The 19,565-nt window shown below is 32.0% G+C and overlaps 1 protein-coding gene across 1 annotated transcript in view; it reads left to right on the forward strand.

Annotated features, from left to right (window-relative positions):
- Nucleotides 1-19,565, forward strand: part of LOC126768930 (terminal nucleotidyltransferase 5C) — a 226,821-nt gene that overhangs the window by 23,720 nt on the left and 183,536 nt on the right. The window contains exon 2 of the mRNA XM_050487397.1: nucleotides 15,331-15,763. Coding sequence (XP_050343354.1) covers nucleotides 15,407-15,763 — 357 coding nt within the window. The 5' untranslated portion in view covers nucleotides 15,331-15,406. The remainder of the gene's footprint in view (nucleotides 1-15,330; nucleotides 15,764-19,565) is intronic.

The raw sequence follows: 19,565 nt of genomic DNA on the forward strand, positions 1-19,565 counted from the left end.
CTCACGATATTTTCCTTCACCGAAAAGCACGAGATGAATTATAAACAGAAATTAAGCACATGAAAATTCAGAGGTGCTTGCCCGGGTTTGAACCCACGTTCATCGGTTAAGATTCACGCGTTCTTACCACTGGGCCATCTCGGCTTTTTTCTTTTCATTATTCAAAAACATTCTTCGACATAATTCATGAAGTATAGGCAAAGAAAATAACATTGAAATACGATACGATCGTTGTTGATAGAAATAAGATAATCTATAAGAGAGTGCAAGGGACGCGCGGGAATGGAATATGAAATTTTAGTGTCCATAGGCGGTCTTTAGTATATTTGAAATAAAAGTATTAGGAGATTTATATAGCTACTTACTGTGACACAGAGTCAATTTTAATTTTATTAAATGTTAATAGTTTTGTAGTAATTAAGGACAGTGCCCGAAACTCCATAGAGCTTTGCCCTACCCGAAAAGTCGATTAATAACAATTATCATATTAATGATAACTAAAAACGTAATATGAATGCCTTAAATGTTGCAATTTCTTAATATTGATAAATCTAAAGAGAGTAATAACCTTTGAGTTTAGGTTTATTTTGAAATAGTACTGAGTTAGATTGTTTTATATTGTTTTAAATATATTGTTATGTCGTGTTTCATTACAATGGTGTCATGGACGGGTTCAATTTTATATACATAACTAGCTGGTGCCCGCGACTTCGTCTACGCAGGATTAGTATTTGGAGTAGCTTATATTAGCGTGGCGTAGAGAAGAACTAACATTATGACATAAATATTTTTTGAGTCGCATTTGAAAAATATAACTGCTTGACAATATTTTAACATAAGAAAATTGGCAATATAATAAATATACGGTAATTAGGCACTGCAGAACCCTGATCATAGGCCTATAGTTATCTAGCTACTGCAGTATGCTCTTATAAACTATATTTAACGATTTTTTTTCCTTCAGCATAAACATGCAGATTTTTTGCTTTGGAAACACGTGAGCAAGCCACATAGAGCTGACCGAGAGAAAAACATAGCGTGCCTAAATGTATGCCTGCTACCTTTAAGGTTTGCTCCTGCGATTTGTTGATCGTCATTGAAAATGCGACTTTTAACGGGAACTGCAGGCGTTTAAAATTGAATGGCAAGTTATTGGGTATGATTGGGATGCGCGGTATAAGAACATTGTCTCCCTTGGCTTCTCCAGTTAAAATATACATCACGTTATTTACAATATTATAAATCAACCAAAAAAGGACCAATTACTAACCTACCTACAACCTCTGTAATTTACAAAAAAAAAGAAGGAATTCGGTATAATGAACAGGTAAGTAACCTATATCTATTAATTTAAATAAAAATGAAGTATCTTATTTAAGTGTAACTCCTAACCAAAAAAAAAACTGCCAATACCTAATCTTGGGCCTATATTACTTGAAGTACAATCCGTTTTTAAAAAATCGCTATAACCATGAAAATTCGCAAAACGGAGACAACAGTCAAAGATGTCTGCCCTCACGCTTCTGCCCGCGTTCGGGTCGCGCACTCAGCGATGAGCGCCTTCTTCCCCCACACAAGTGCGTCGCACCGCCCGCCACCGCCGCCGGAGGCGAACCGCGCCGTACCGCTCGCTACACCGCACCCGTAGTATCGCGCATTTAAACTAAATGATGTCTATCATACATTACATAATTATGTGTAACTAACGTTTATGGCAGCGCACGCCAGAATAGCTCGCAGGAAGGTAGGTTTTTTCCTAGTTACTTGACATTTAATGTCATATTTTGGACAGCTCACACAATATCTTTATAAATTGTAGCCTATGTGTTATTCTGATGTATAAGCTATATTATTGGAAAGTTTAATTGAAATCCATTCAGTAGTTTTTGCGTGAAAGAGTAACAAACATCCATCCACACATACAAACTTTCACGTTTATAATAGTAGTAGGATTATTGCAACGTTTTCTAATCCGTAAGAGCAAACCGTAAAGGCAAAAGTCATCGGCAAGTTGAAACAGTAAATTTAACAATCAAAATGACAAGCGTAAAAAGTAATCACAAAGTAAAGTATATGTACACAGAAGGCGATTGATTTTTTGACAGTCATTGTCATTATTGTCGATCTGGGCAAAACGGAAGTATATAGTAAACGGAAAATGGCAGTAATAAATCTTTTCCGTCCGCCAATTAGGTTTCGTCCAATAACGTGCTATTTCGAATAAAAAAAATATTTTTTAAGACAACATAATAATATTCATAATTGTTCTATAAAAAAATCGTTATTTTTGCTATAGCAAATGACGTATTTATTAATTTGTATGTTAAAATCTATACATAGTATTTTTTAGGAATAAAACTCCTTTAATCAGCTTGTACTAAGATAAGCTTCAGCGTTCGCTCTCAAACGGGAAATGAATCAGGGATCAGATAAATTATTTTTTTCCGTATCTATTTTTGTGCGGTAACAGAATCACTATTTATTATTACAAGTTATAAATTTCATACACATTTTTTTGTTAATTTACATTTGTTTTATTCGGAGAACAGAATAAGACATCACCATTTAAGTTACATGTATTTTGTATCGCTAAATTTGTTCACCATATAAAAACCTCGAATTGTTGTCGGGGGTAATCAAACAAAATAAATATCGTTTATTATAATATATTTTATCCACATTTAATCAGCTAATGCATGGTGGTTTAATCAAAGCCATCACTGGCTTACTACACAATGTTATCGCTTTGCACTTGATGCGGAGTGTTATACTTTCGTCCATGACAGCGATTATTGTGTTTTAAAATGGCCGCTGATTAAATATGGCGGGCATCATTGTACCGTAACGCACGGTAAATGTACACGTGCTATTATTTTGTATCTTTTTTTACCGCCTTTGATGAATATATGAAGTTCAAATAAAAAATATGCATTCGTATATCTTTTATTTATTAAAAAAACTTTATTGGCAAAAATTGTATATTTCCTAAATATATATTGCATAAATGACTGCCTCGTTGTTCTAGTGGCTTGATGTAAGGCCGCAGACCCAGAGGTCCTGGGTTCGTTTCCCAGGTCTGGCCAATAAAAAGTTATTGGGTTTTTCTGTCAGAAAATTCTCAGTAGCAGCCCGGAAGTTGGAAGTTAGAAGCCTGTACACTCTCGGGCCTGAAAAGCACGGAAAGCCGTTGGTTCTGCGCCTGAACTCTTTCCGGTCGTGTCAGATTGCCATCCCATTGGATTATGAGAGTCAGGGAATAGAGATGTGCTTTCGCACACTTTTGTTCACTATAATATCTCCTGCGTAATTGGCTAATCTCTCTTGAGATTGGCCACCGTGGCCGAAATCGGTCTGGAGGACATTATTATTATTATATTGACTAAATACAATCTGCCGAGAGGTGGTAAAATAATTTCTCTTCGTCTATAGTCTATACCATTAATCCTTAGAACTTTATATGCCTTAACCAGCATAGCATTGAAAATCTTATGTTTCTTTAATATATACATCTTATTTATCTTCCAATTGTGACAGTTTAAATGGTTAAAATGGTCCTTTTTAAAATATGTCAATAAATTTTCTTAGGTAAGAAATTACTTGTTTTAGCTTAATGTTTTGGAGATCAATTGACACAATGATTTTATATTCACGTAATATAATTAGAAAATGCATTTGTTTTTTTATTATTTCCCAAATAAGAAAGCGTGTAAGCATCCACAAGTTTAAGTGGGATTACTTAATATCGCGAGCGCGGGATCGATGTAATATAAAGCTGAGATAATCCAGGATAATTTTGTATTGTCTCCGACCGGTTGCAAATATAATGGCGTTTTATAATGCAAAATATATTAATCTTTAAAACTTTGGTATAAAATTTTAAAATCCTGTATAAAATATTTCATAAAGTTTTTATCATAAAGATTTTTATATATATCATCGGCCCTGCTTATAATATACATTAATTTTGGTTTGATTTTTCTTTTTCTGTCATTATTAATTTCACATTCGAAAGAAGAAGACAGCATGGTTTGACATATCACTCTTTGAACAGCATTTTCAGGTAAAGCAAAAAAACCAAACGTTAAAATTAAGTAGGAATCATATTTAGTTAAATACATATAAAGCAGCAGTAGTTAAGACCTGTAACCTGACCTTTACCCAGCAAAGCAAGCAAACTAGGTAAGAATTAATCAGTTATTACCATTGTCTGTTGGTGTGTTTCCACCTTGAACAGATTCAGTTTATTTCTCTTTTCTCTGCTCTTTCGATTGTCAAATTATTGATGATTGAAAAAGACAAATCAGTGTGTTACTACCCATATACCCTGCTTTATAGCGCTTTATAACATTTGTTAGTAAGGCCGTTATAACCAAAGAGGCAAGCAAACTAGGTAAGGATTGATAATTGGATTAGTTCAACTTGTGACATATTAGATTAAGAAGATGTGTGCCAATTTATCTCAGGCATATTGCCAATTTTGCTAAGTCACTCAACGAGAAAACAATAATCTTCATATTGTTTGATTCTTCGATTATATTTATAATTATTTTTGTTGTGAAACATCTAATGGCGTGTACGTTTCATGGTGTAAAAGACGTTCTTTCTGGAAAAAAGGTTGAGTCTTTAGCTGGGAGCAATAAAATCTTGCCCGTTTCGACTCATTGTGTGATATTTAACTTCATGTTATACATTAGATCGTCTTTCCCCAGATAATATCTTATGCAAACAAAGCTCTCGTTTAATATTCACTTAATGCTATTTGGGGTTGTTTTCTCTTCTATCAGATTATCTAAGTATGGAAGCTTTAACTCAAGGGTAAGAATTTCTTACGTAATATGCAAATTGATGTCTTATGAATTATAGATGTTCTAGAAAATTCAGATAAAGTCTAAATTAACTGGGCATGAAAATGCCATTGAGTGCTTAACAATGTCCGAAAATTGAAGATTTTAGATATTTTTTATTTTTGGCTATTTTTTGTATATGTTGAAAAAATATCAGAAAAAATAACCTACTACTATATGCACGAGAGAAAAAATTGAAGAGGTTTAAAAATTCATATCCGAGTCCATTTTTATGAAATAAGTTGGGACGTTAAAACTTTAAGTAGGAATAAATGTATAAAGCCTATCTGGGTATAATAGTTAGTAATGTTGTGTTCCTGTTTAGAGGGTCAGTGAGCTAGTCTTACGATTTGGTCAGTAATTACATTTGAATATTATTCAAATGTATTCTAAATCTTTAATAAATATTTAATGACTGAAGTAAAAAAAAACAAGAAAAATGGCGCCATCGCTTTCAACAATCATTTCCGTATTCATAATTATTTTTTAGTCAACATATATATATTGCGTGAGAATGCGGGGTGAATGAATGAGTTGAATCTGAGCTGGCTCGCTGCCAGCTGCAACAGGTGGCCTTGAGGGTTCATCGTCAGCTGGTTCAAGTTCATTATTATGTAATTCGAGATACGTAGTATGTGCCAAGTATTATATTGGTAAAGTGGCGGGTAAATAAGTTGTGTGTAATATTTTATAGTACTTTTATTGTAATTTTTCTGTTTATGAAATTCAGAATGATTCTATATTCTATTAAAAAGTTTGCTATTGGTGTAAACAATATTATTTTCTAGACAGCACATTAATAACTGTTATTTACAAGTATTCTTTATTAATCTGCGTGAAATCAGGTAGATGGTTAGTATTTTATGTAATTTATCAAATAACATATTTTTGTTTTTAAAATTTTATTTAATGACAATACAAAACAATTTGCTCCGAAAACTAGGAATAGTTTTTAAGTTACAAATTGATAAAAATAGACTTTAATTGCTTCAAGATTATAAGAACTTTTTGCGTATGAGATAATAAATGATAACTAAAACACGTTTACTTAAAAAAGTAAATAAAATTCTTGTAGCGAACGGAATTCTCAAAGAATATCAAGTAACTTTATCTCCTCTCTCACCATTTTTTATGCATTTCTGCAGTGTAGAACATGGTACCTGACGGATGAAGGGTGAGTGTCCTCTGGATGGAATGCTTCAATATCATGTATCCGGATACGCGGAACGTTTTCCTTGCACGGGCCGGTTTGCGGAGTCAAGTTGTTACGAAGACGTTAGCTTCATAGTACTGGTTAGTTTCCTGCCTAGAACAGCTTAGAATTATTCAAGTATATCCCAAATTTATAGAAATAAATTTTTGTCATTATTTTAGTTAATGATTTTATGGTAAGCATTGTATGGGCTATGAAAGGGATATTCCTTCCATATGATAATAAGCATTTGATATTTCCAAAGTCTATTAACAAAAATGACGACATACGTGTTAAAGTAGAAAAATTTAAGGTTATGGAAATAAATAAAGCAAAAACTTCGAAGTTCAAATCTTTTTTGCCGTTATTACACAATGATTACCGTTTTGGGTTTACGAAATGAACACACGAATTGGTATGTAAGACTTGTAAGACTAAAACATACTTGTTTTTGGTTACTTGTGTACGTTATGGTTTTACTTGCAAGTGATCACTCAGCTACTCCGCACGTACATAGGTTGAGCTTTTAAATTCTTAAGCTACGTAACATTTACGCAACGTCAAAAATGAGTAAAATTAGCAATTAAATATATATTATACTTTCATTATCTTTTTGTACGTATGTCGAATGTCCCACTGCTGGGCTAAGGCCTCTTCTCATTTTTTAAAGAGAAGGTTTGGAGCTTATTTCCACCGCGCTGCTCCAGTGCGGGTTGGTGGAATACACATATGGCAGAATTTCAGTGAAATTAGACACATGCAGGTTTCCTCACGATGTTTCTCTTCACGGTCAAGCACGAGATGAATTATAAACACAAATTAAGCATATGAAAATTCAGTGGTTCTTGCCCGGATTTAAACCCACGATCATCTGTTAAGATTCACACGTTCTAACCACTAGGCTATATCTTTTTGTATTATTTGCAAATTCGTATTCTACATGTATCGTTAGTTTTTGTGAATGTGACGACAACTTTAAAAATGTTGAACTGTTGTAATTTTAGTTCAATATCTTTGATTGCAACAGCATTTTCGATGTATCTGATGACGTATTACAACTTACAAATTGATATTATATTCCAAGCTGCTACGAATCAGAAGATAAGCAGAACAGCATTCTCCTCATGTCGTCTATAGACGTGGCGAAATGCCAAATATTACATGTAATTTGAAAATCATTAAACAATACGCTGTATTACAGTGCCCTAAAGTTCAAATTGTATTTGCAAATTTACGATACACTTGGTTTCGAAATTACGTTCTTTTACTTAATACTATATAGATTGCATAAGTTGCGAGATGACTATTTGAATCTTAACGGGTAGAAAAATAAGAATGCGGAAAAAGCTTTTTTTTTATTTCAAGGTCTAATATTAGCAGCAGTAGTAGTATTCGGTATTCGGATGTTGCGGTTGGACATGTGTGACATATAATTTTTTTTTTCTGAATAATATCGCAACATCTCGCCTCGATTTCGTTCTTCCATACAGTCCATACAGTCTAGTACTATAAAGCGGGCCAGTTTGTCTGTTTTAATGCACTCACCAGTCGAAATTGCTAAATCTAAATCTTTTGCGTCAGATAACTCATTTAATAAGGAAGGTTACATCTTCATGTTATGGAATTAAAGAGCAGAGCAGTAACCATAGACATCAAATAATTATTTGATAGCATTTTAAACACGACGGATGGCTAGATAGATTACTACAATGATTTATGTATACTAAAAAAAAAAATTCATTGTTGAATTATTTTTCAAGATATTTGTTTGTTAAAATATGTATATAGTTAGAAAGCTAGGTAAAATTATAGGTAAATTATAGGTTATTTACTGGTGGTAGAGCTTTGTGCAAGCTCGTCTAGGTACCACCCACTCATCAGATATTCTACCGCAAAACATCAGTACTTGTTATTGTTGTGTTCCGGTTTGAAGGGTGAGTGAGCCAGTGTAATTACAGGCACAAGGGACATAAAATCTTAGTTCCCAAGGTTGGTGGCGCATTGGCTGTATAAGCGATGGTTGACATTTCTTACAATGCCAATATCTAAGGGCGTTTGGTGACCACTTCCCATCAAGTGGCCCATATGCTCGTCTCGCCTTTCTATTCTATAAAAAAGAAAAAAAAAATTAAAATATTTTCGGATTAAATATGTTTTGGATATAAAAATATTATTATATGATTTCAAGATGTCTGATAAAATACAACTAGTAGGGCTAGCGTGCTTAAAAAGAAGCCGGAACCAATATTTTTCTTTCGACTTTGTTGACATACCTAAACACATTATAAATTCGTCGGTGAAGTCAAAGCTTCTGACGATAAAGTTAAAATACACGTATATATAATATACACTAAATATAAAATACACGTACATATATATTTAAATACACGTATATACAATAAGCTTATTATAATAATGATTATATGTTGATGTTGTCTATTATAATTATATTATTAAATTATAATTATAAATTAGGATTATATCGTCGTAAATCTAGATCCTCGTGACCGACTTCGGCTACAGCGGCAATTCTCAAAGGAGACTATTATCTGATGCGACTTGCACTAAAATTAAACTGACTTGACTTGCACTAAAATACTCTCCGTTCTCAAATACATTAATAAGTACAGTGATCGTTTGAACGGTAAAAAAATGATGCGATGCAGTGCCATCTAGTGGCAAGTTTCAACGATATTGTCCTGATCGATTTCGGCCAAGGCGGCCGGCAAGAACGGAGAGAGTTCAAGTGCAGGATCAACGTCAACGTCAAAGTAAAATTTCTAGGCAGAAATACTTAATAACTTTTTAATGGACAGAACCAGGTTTTGAACCAAGGAGCTTGGTATGTGAGTCTTTATATCTATCCACTAGACCAACGATGCTGGCAGTTTTCAATGTGTATATTATAAAAACCTTTTCCATAAAAAATACATATATATTCTAACTTTTATGGTGATCGGTCAAACCGTGTTAAGTCAAACGGACATACCAACATCCATTACTTATAATCAGACATTCAGTCTCTGATCATCTATTTTATATGTATAGGAAAATTACAATGTTTAAATTATACAAGATGTCATAAAAATGAACGCGCTTGTTCATTACTCTTTATTTATGTTAACGTTTGATCTAATATATCCGTCCTTATCACTGACATAGCAATAGAAAAGGACAAGTAAACTTTAGGGGTGGCACTTGTTGCTTGTCGTAAAAATTGGGTCACTAGGACCTGTTGCTATAACTGGAAGAAGAATATATGTTTTTTTTTTTTATGTGTGGCCGAAGGAGATGAAGATTAATAGTTATACGAAAGCGTGACGCCTTTATTTTATTTACCTTTTTGATTATGTTTCTAGAAAGATGTGATTCAGCTCAATGTATATGTTGATTATAAGCGTTATAATTTTTTAAATAAAAGGCTTAAGTTACTGTAATAAAATCTTTATGGAAAAATATGTTTTAATCTATCATCAGATAGAATGATATTGAAATAATATATTATTTTTAAAGTAAAAAGATTAGCTGGAATATTTCATTACTGTGAACACGGGGCTTTTTCTTGAAGAGCATTTTACCTAGAAAATTTCAAACATACATAACCTAATCCTTACATTTATATATATAAAGAGATATCCTTAGTGATTAACTATTAAAGCACAGTAAAAAACAATAAAGTATTTGAAGGAAAACCTTTGTTTTGTTATGTTAATGATATTTGCGTCAAAAAGAAAATTTTTACGATGGTAATATTTGCATTTGGGATTAAAGAAACGTGACTCGTTGCGCTATTCTGATCGTGAAATATCAGTGACGTGTATTAACTACAATAAATATAAAATTTAATAATTATACGTATAAAAATCGCTTATGACCGTACATTTAAATAATTCACGAGTAAAATATAAGCGAGTCCTTACAGAAAAGTACTGCTGCTCAAAATGTAATATAATTATTTAACTATCCTCGGGCCAGACTGCGACGGATTGCGCTAGTTCTAGACATATTATATTTTATAGAATATACCAGGAAAAATGGAAATTCCATTTAACCTTAATGTAATCAAATTTTTTGTTACAAATAGAAAGAGACAGGAGCAAAATATGATATTAAATATGAATATAAACGAAAGAGATAAATGATCACAGCAGACAAGCTCCGATGCGATCACTGAGGCATGTAAATGAAAACTTGTAATGTTAACGTATTCATTCATCTCACGTCTTGCTTCAATTTACACACTGTAGTGATTTTGAATGTCATTCATATATTGCTCAGGATAATGAATTCACTCAGTTATAGCGGTGCACGCGAGTTGATTTTAGCCGATCAACGATATTACATCTAAAGCGATTGAAGATGTCTGTTACAGACTTAATCAAATTGAAGCATCGAAAATCGATTCCATTAATGTTCATGATTTATTTTTTAATTTAAAATTAAAAAAGCCGAAATGGGCCAGTGGTGAGAACGCGTGAATTTGAACTTTGGCAAGCACAACTGAATTTTCGTGTGCTTAATTTTAAATTATAATTCATCTCGTGCATGTAAGGATGTGCATTAATCTAATTTCACTGAAATTCTGCCACATGCGTATTCCACCAACCCGCATTGGAGCAGCGTGGTGGAATAAGCTATAGCCATACCTTCTCCAAAAGGGAGAGGAGGCCATAACCCAGCAGTGGGACATTCACTGGCTGTTAACTTAATTTATAATTAACTAGCTATCCGCAGGCGAATGATTGTACTAGTTTTCTAATTATAATTATTTATTTTCTTCAAATTACATTTATCTATTTACTAAAGAACTTTGCATAAATAGTCAGTCAAGTAAATAGTCATAGATGGTATTCTGAACATCAGGGTTATTTGTAAAACATTAATAACCGCATACAACCATCTTAACAAAATCAAAAGCAACAATTTTTGTTCTACGACTTTTTATAATGAGGTTATTAGTGTTTGTTTAACCCTGTATAAATAATGTAAAAGGTTTATCTACAAAATGTTCTTTAAAGTTTGTTAAATAGAACAAATAGTTTGGTTTTTTATTTTATTTGTCTTTATTTTGTTATTATATAGTTTGATAGTATCGCAATATTAATACATTTATATTTAATTTTGTACTTCCAAATTGTGTTAAATTAGTTTTTATTCTATATATCTTTTCTTTCATTATTATTTAAGATGTTTAGTGTCATTTTTGCATGACGTGGTTACCTATTAGTATGGCAACTTTTACCCTTAGACCCATTAGTTGAGTAGGTGGTACCTACCCAGACGAGCTTGCTCAAAGCCCTACCACTAGTAAATTTATTTATTTTATTTATTTATTTAATTTTATTTGGGAAACAAACAGTAACATAATACACAAATATATGATTGAAAAAGATAATACAGATACCAATTAAGTTTCCACTTACAAATAATACAGAATTAGAGCAATTTGAATACAATGATATGAATTTAATTAAATATATTAATTAACTAATCTAACCTAATATAAAATCTGAAGAGAAAAGCATTTAATTAAAATAAAATAATGTTAACAATAATAAATTAATAAAAATACATCAAATTACATCCTCTTTAAAAGTAACTCTAATTACGATTATCTAAAACATTTATTAAATATGTTCTTGGGATAAGATGAAAATTTTCTGAGATTTCCATTGTAAAAAATGTCTACTTATTTATTTAAATTGTCTTTGTTCATTTCTAGTGTCGTAAAGAAATAAAATAATGTTTTCGATGTTTTGATTAAATAACTGTAAGGACATGTCATACCATTAAAAAATCATCAAAAAAACATCTCAACAGTCTGTTTCGAAAATATATTTACATATATATATATACGTATATATACATAAATAATATATTAATTATTATTAATAAATATACATATTGTATATTTGACTTGCACTCTTTTAACTCCGGACTATAGTTTTCAAGATGTAAAAAAAGTCACCGCCTAACTGTGACATCAATTCCATCGCGAACAAAGAAATTTTGCAAATCCTTTCTTTGTCGCACTTCCAAAAAATGGAATTCCTTACCAGCTCACGTGTTCCCCTCCTCTTACAACCCGGGTTCCTTCAAACGAGGCGTGAAGAGGCATCTTGCGGGCCGGCAAGGCGAAGGCGGCTAGTGCAGAACGTTTTTCCCGTCTGTACTGGCCGTCGTCGCGTTTGGACTCTACTACCACTTACCATCAGGTGGAGTAGAGTCATTTGCCCTCCCGGCTAATATAAAAAAAAACTGTCTTTTTAAAATAATATATTTGAAACAAATATTTTAATTATAAAAAATAAAAAATAAATCAAGCTCAAAATAAATTTTAGTTACTCGTAGGAGTACTTGTCTCTTACGAGTAAGAGTAGCACTTTCTACTATATTACAAGATTATATTAGCTGCTGCCAACGCGGCGTACTTGAGTACAAATAAAGCCTTAAACTAATAATAATAATATTTTCCTGAACAAATTTTGTTCAGGGCGAGCATTAAAGACTAGAAAACTGCGTAAGAAGATATTTTACATATATATTCGAAAAATAGTATAGTTTATTTTTATCCATTGCACAAAATCGATTTAAGCAATCGATGATTTACATTTCAATGTAATGTCACATATGATAACCAAGCTTAAAACGGAGATGATTTACATAGAGATGCCACTGATAATAGAATACAATTATGTTTGAAGTTGATTTATTATAATAAAATATATATTTATTAATTTGTATTACTTTTTTGGAGGTATATTTTCTTGGTTGTTATTGAAAAAATTTTAACGCCTGGCAACACTGGCACAGCTGTCAACACAATTCTCTCATTCTCATATTCAGATTCAGGATAAACCTGAAAAGACCAACCTAACCCTTTAGCTACATAATACTAAGATAAAACTATAAACATTTTCTATGTACAAGTAATTTCCGCGTTGCTTACGTTCGGCTTCATCTTAGATGTCGTTATCGATTATTACAGGTAATTTTCTATCACGTCATATAACCCGCTGACGGGTCAAACGTGAGAGATCGGAGCGAGATGGTTGTGTTTGCGAATGGATAACACGAGTAATAACCGTACTTCATTCAATCATTTATCATTTCACTCATTGTTGTAATATGTATATTGAGACCGAAAACGAACGAAGCGAAATGAAAAAAATTTAACAAAAAATAATTTAGCCGAGTAGACGTGGATCGTATTTAAAACTTGAAAATACTAACAGATTCACTTATAAACGTTGCTAAGCGACTGTTTAGTTAAACACTTATTTCTCTCTTTCTGTCATTATTGATTTGACATTTGAAAGAAGAAGACACTGCTGTGTGTTGTATGACTAAAGTATTTTTAAAGGCGGATAAAAATGCTTGCTTTCTTAAAAAATAATAACGTAGCTTCAATCAATTTTATATTTTAAAGATGATTACTGTTAATATTATTTAATTTTTATTCGATATTTTTTTAAACTTGATTGTGTTTTTATCACAGTTCAAATCTTTCTTGTACTAAGAAAACGTTTCACAGATAACATTTTATTGTTTTATTTTATTCTGTTACACAATATGGAATTCTGAATCGAAGATATAGAAAGCCAGTCCATTAAACTGTGAAATATATGAAATATGGCAAAAGTTCATGAATATTAAATACTTTTTGAAAACTATCATGGTATTTCAACACGTTGCAACGACGATAGTTTTAAAAAATATTTTATTTGAGTTTTGTACAGATTTATTGAATTTATTCTAAATCTTTACGAAATATCTTATTTTACAAGCCTTTACTTTTAGGAGGGGTGTAGATGTGAGGTATACGACAATAGCCGATGTTTTTCTTTTGTTGCAAGCTTTCTTCATACCAATTTTCACCCAAATCGGTTCAGTTACTTAGCCGAGTAAGCGTAAGACAGACATACAAAGTTTTATACAGACAGTATTTTCTTACTCTTATTTATTATCTTGAAATAAGATATATCTTTAAATTGTAAGCATTTTGATAATTCAAACAGTTCAGTTTCAATTTAAATCAGTTGTTAAAAGAACTAACTACTGTTTGATACTTAGACTTTCAAAGACAAAGGCTTGTAATTCTAGTAGAAACTATAACTGAAATAAAACCAGATGCCCGTTCTTATTTCGCAGGCGTTAACATTTTTATTTATTTATTTATTTGGCACAACTCTAATTACGGTCGATGGGGGAAATTAATATAAAAAAATAATAATATTTCGTTACCAGTTAGAGATGAATAAGTCAAGAATAAAAATAAAATAAAATTTAAATAATTTAAAAATGACACGTGATGGGAGACTTAAAATTTAATTATTATTATTTTTTTTTGTACTGTGAGAAAAATAAATATATGTGGCAACATAAGCACAAAAAAAATTCTTCAATATTGGTCAAGACCCTTACGATCACAAGAATTACAAATACAAAAATACAACCGGAATATATAAAGATATATCTTTGTTATATTTCCTCAAAATAAATTATTTAATCGATTGTGTAATACTTGCATTAATTAATAGAGCCATAAATGCAATCGATTATTTGGCAGATATGTTTAAATTAAAATTTTAAATTAAATTGATAAATCAACTTCCTTTCCGCTGTACCGATTATTTGTAATCCATTAAGTTTTTTATCAATTATGTGATTAATCGTTCCAAACGTTCACAATATAATTTTTACAGATAATTTAGATTCATATGTAAATCTTATAAACCACATGCGAACGTGAGCGTCGCTTGTCCATTTTCTATTTATATTTCTCATAGTCCAATGAAGCCATATTTAGTAAGCATAGGCCGACATTCTAATAGCGACAGGCTTACACCTGCTCCATTAAAACCGGTCGTTATAAAATACCTCCAATTTATAAGAAATGCTTGTTTATTGGTGAAAAACCTGTCCCAAACCTCAGTACGCGTCTAGCGTGGACGAGGTCACTGTGTCATTTGCGTTTGGAAGAGATCGAAAGTCATGCTGCAGGCTACGGGTATCATCTATTTTGTGGCCGGATGTCTGATAAACATCTACATTATTATAAATGCGTCAGTAACTCTGGCTATCTATGGTAAATTTTCATGGTTAAACCACTGAACCGATTTTGATGGACATAGGCTATAATAATAATATATAATACCTAACATGTTTACACGTGTTATTGTTCTAACCACTGGACTAAACATTTTGATTATTAGTTATACGACATAGACGTTAAAACTTTAAGATAATTTTACTAAAAAAAACTAATAAAATAATTTGAAATGTTGTTCACAGGGCTCAAGCAGTGAACTGGTGAAGCGGAACATGTAGTGGAGATTTTAAGACAAAAGTGTGTTTTTAATCGTACGTCATGGCCGACATTGATGAAATGAATATCGACTACGAAGTCGGCTACGAGTACGACATGTCTAAAATACCGGAAATCGTTACACCGGATGACACGAACGAGTCCGGCTATCAGGAGGGTTCGGAGAAAAGTTACGGTGATAGACGAGATTCCAAAGAGGGTTTCGGTGGCGAAGGGGATTCAGATAGTGGTGTCGATGGGGTGAGCAGTGGATGTAGCACGGTGGATGACTGCCCGGTGGTGTCGATAAATGACGTGGTCGCGTACTATGATGACATTCGCCCAAGGCGGCGACATGTGCCTCAGCTTAATTTCTATCACGTGGATATCGAGAGGATGGCCTTGGACGCTGTTGTTCAGGTAAGTGATCGTTGAACTTTTGACAAGTTGAGATTGTAATTAACATATAAAATTAATATAATTCTAACGAAAATTTAGTAAACATAACACTTATATTAAGACGCTAAGCTAAGTTCATATGACCATGTGTGTATCTGTCTTTTTTATAATTTGAAGGAAATTCGAAAGCCACTCAAAAGAGAGAGGGTTCTTCCTGGCTGGCCCTAAAGACAGTCTGGTTACGGGCCTGCCCCCTTTACCCGAGCTGTTCCACACCGGCAAGTTATCTTGCTGTGTCTTTTAATTTTGGGCCGAAGGGCCAGGGTCTCAATGACCCTGTGGCTGTAGGAGGTTTTAAATGGTTCCGTTTTGTTTTTGTGGTGTTGGTTGTTAAATTATAGATTATAAATAAGTATTACAAGAAATAATTATTTATTTTTACCAATATAATTTTATGTCATCGCAGCATTCACCGATGATGCAATTTAAGAAAAGTAAAATTGTGAATGTTGCATAATAATGAAAGAAGATGTTTGCAACAAAGTGGTATTTATTAATAATATTATGAGTATATACTTGTATAATCATAATAAATTCATATTATATGTTAAATATTAAATTATATTAGCGCTGATCTGATATTTTAACAGTAAAATTATCATCCATATGGGTTGAGAAACGAAATTTGAAAGGAAATTGACTTTTAGAATAGAAGGACTTAGATTTCGTATATATGTTGGTCTTATTTGTATATTTTTAAAATGTTTTATCCTGTCTGACTATCAGAGCACAGCCAAAACTACTGATTGTGAGTTTTAAAAAACTAAAAATCCGAATATAATTTTATTTTCTATCGTAAGTATCCGTTGTGAATGGATTTCAACATTAAGGAATTTTGCCCGATATAGAAAAAAAATATATTTATAATAATTTTACCGGTACAGAGTCGGGTCGGTAGTACGGGTCAGCTAATCTGTTATAAGTTATTTTTTTCTTCTTAGAAGTGCTGGAAGAAATTTCTTCTTGAGATAAGTATGACTTTTATACTTTAGTTTAGTTGTTTATTGACATATTTTGTTATCTATTTTATTTCTAGTACTTCTATAAGTATTTAATATATAAAAGATTTATAATTTCCTTAACCCTATTCAATCTTTTGCTTAAATTCGTTTCTTATATAATCTGTCGCTATTATTGAAACTGTTTTTGAATAACCCTTGACGATTCAGGATTTGCTTTTCTTAAGACGAAGTTACTTTGAAAGTTATTAGAACGAATATTACGCAAACGAGAACTTTGTTACAAAACGATTTATAAGCCAGCGTATGTTGGCCTGCCTTTCTCTTCGCTATCATGAATTCTATCGACGTTTGCTCGCAATATCGACCAAATGACCAACACTTTTGTTCTCGAATTGACCGGTATACCGTCGAGCAACATTATCTCGTCTGCCATTTAATTGGAATGATGTAGTGCTTTTATGGATAAATTTATGTAATGTTATATAATAATATAAGATGTTTCTGTTGGCGGAAATGACGATTATCGTTTTTTTATGTACAGATTATTCTTTATAACTTTGTTGAAGACTAATGGTATCATAAGACTTAACAATTACTCCTTTAAGACATTTATTTCTCAAAAAAGAATACAATTCACTTAATATGAGAAATACACGTTAATCATATAAGTACATATAAAATTATGGAACGGGTAGCTAATAGTTAATTCTTAATCTTAGTAAAAAAGTTAAAGGTAAAAGGAATAAAGTATAAAAATAAGTAATTAAAATCACTGATCCTTAATCAGTGGTGTTAGCTTTAGCCAATTTCAAAGAGAACACTAATAAAGGTAAACATTGTCTCTTGTATAGCTTTACCCAAAAGTAAATGTTCCACTACTAAACTGATGTTTTCTCACCACTTGAGGAGACGATTTGGAGCTTATTTCACTAAGCTGTTCTAATGATATGGGTCGGATACACATGTAGCAAAATTTCATCCGACACGTGCAGGTTTACTAGATTTTTTCCGTAGTCAAACACGAAATGAAAAGAACACAATTTAAGTACATGAAAATTCATTTTTCAAGTTCTATCATATGTATTTGTTAAATTTTTTTGGAGTAACTGGAGTTTTATTATAATTGGGTTACCTAGAATCCCTTTCATTATTATTAATTCTTATTGATAAACATACATTGTCAAAAAAGAGAAAAAAGGCATATAGGCCCTAGTCATTATAATGTATATTGTATCGTATTTCGTGAATCTATTCTCTATCCTTTTAAACATGAGAAGAATATATTGAACCTGCTTCCCCCTTCCTTCTTAAGTCCACGCGAGCTGGTTCTCGATGTCACCGCCTAACTGTGACATCAATTCCATCGCGAACAAAGAAATTTGGCAACTCCTTTCTTTGTCGCACTTCCAAAAAATGGAATTCCTTACCAGCTCACGTGGTCCCCACCTCTTACAACCCGGGTTCCTTCAAACGAGGCGTGAAGAGGCATCTTGCGGGCCGGCAAGGCGAAGGCGGCTAGTGCAGAATGTTTTTCCCGTCTGTACTGGCCGTCGTCTCGTTTGGACTCTACTACCACTTACCATCAGGTGGAGTAGTCATTTGCCCGGCCGGCGAATATAAAAAAAAAAAAAAAAAGAACGCGTAAAAAGAGTAAGACCATAAGATTAAACAGCGAGCTAAGTATTTTAATAAAATAATTAACTTAAAAGAGAAACTCGATGCGTGAAATAAAATCAAATGTTCGAATAAAGAAGAAAACAAACGTTTTAACGGATAAAAATTTAAGTTACAATACATAATTAACATATTAAATTCACTTCGTTATTGGGCAATGTCGGTTGCGATGTTCAATGATTATTCAACACTGCATCACTTAGAGATTGTATTTTTGTAACGTTATTTGACCTTTTCTCTTTTGCAATTCGTTTAATACCAATAATTGAGCGAATGGTTTCATTATAAATTTCAAATATATTTTCTCGACTCATTCTTGTTTGGAAGTCTGTAATGTAATGTTTGTTGCAATTACGATTAATGATGAAACTGAGACATTTTGTAAGTTTTTAACTAAACTGTTTAAATGTTGAAGTTCGAAATTTATAGTGTGGATGTATTTTGTTCATTACATATATTTTGTATAAATCATTTTGTGTGATATCGTGAACAAGAGTGCGATGTTTTCGAGTACGATAATTACTCGTAGATGACACATGTCTAAATAATTAATAATTAGTTTAATAGTACAAAATAATATTTCTATTTGACTTAAGGAATAAAATTTGGTTTCAGTAAAATTAATGGCGTATCGTTTCTTTACTTTCAACGATACAAAAATCTATATTTTTATACTATTTATTTAAATTTTTATATATGTTACTTATATTCATTAAATGACTATCTCTTTTAATTGTCTATTCCCTTTTCAAATGCACAGGTCCGGTATCTCTAAGAATAATACAATATAAAATTTAATAAAATAATGTATGTAACAGCCTATAATTTTTTTACTACTAATAACAGGAATCTTTTATTTTTAAAATGGCTTGAGAACCTTGGAAACTAAAATGTTTTATCTCTTGTGCCTATCGTTACTCATGTTCAAACTGGAACACAACAAAACTAAGTGTTGCTGTTTTGCCGTAGAACATTTCATGCATCCTGGCTGGTTCTAATTATTTTTCAATTTCCATGTGTATATAAATAAATGTCCTGAAATATAAATTTACATTAAACGTTATAACAATTACGGCCTTACTTGTAAACTAGTTGCTTAGCGCCCGTTTAGTTAAACACTGATTTCT

This window comes from Nymphalis io, chromosome 6 (assembly GCF_905147045.1).
Source record: "Nymphalis io chromosome 6, ilAglIoxx1.1, whole genome shotgun sequence".
NCBI lineage: Eukaryota > Metazoa > Arthropoda > Insecta > Lepidoptera > Nymphalidae > Nymphalis > Nymphalis io.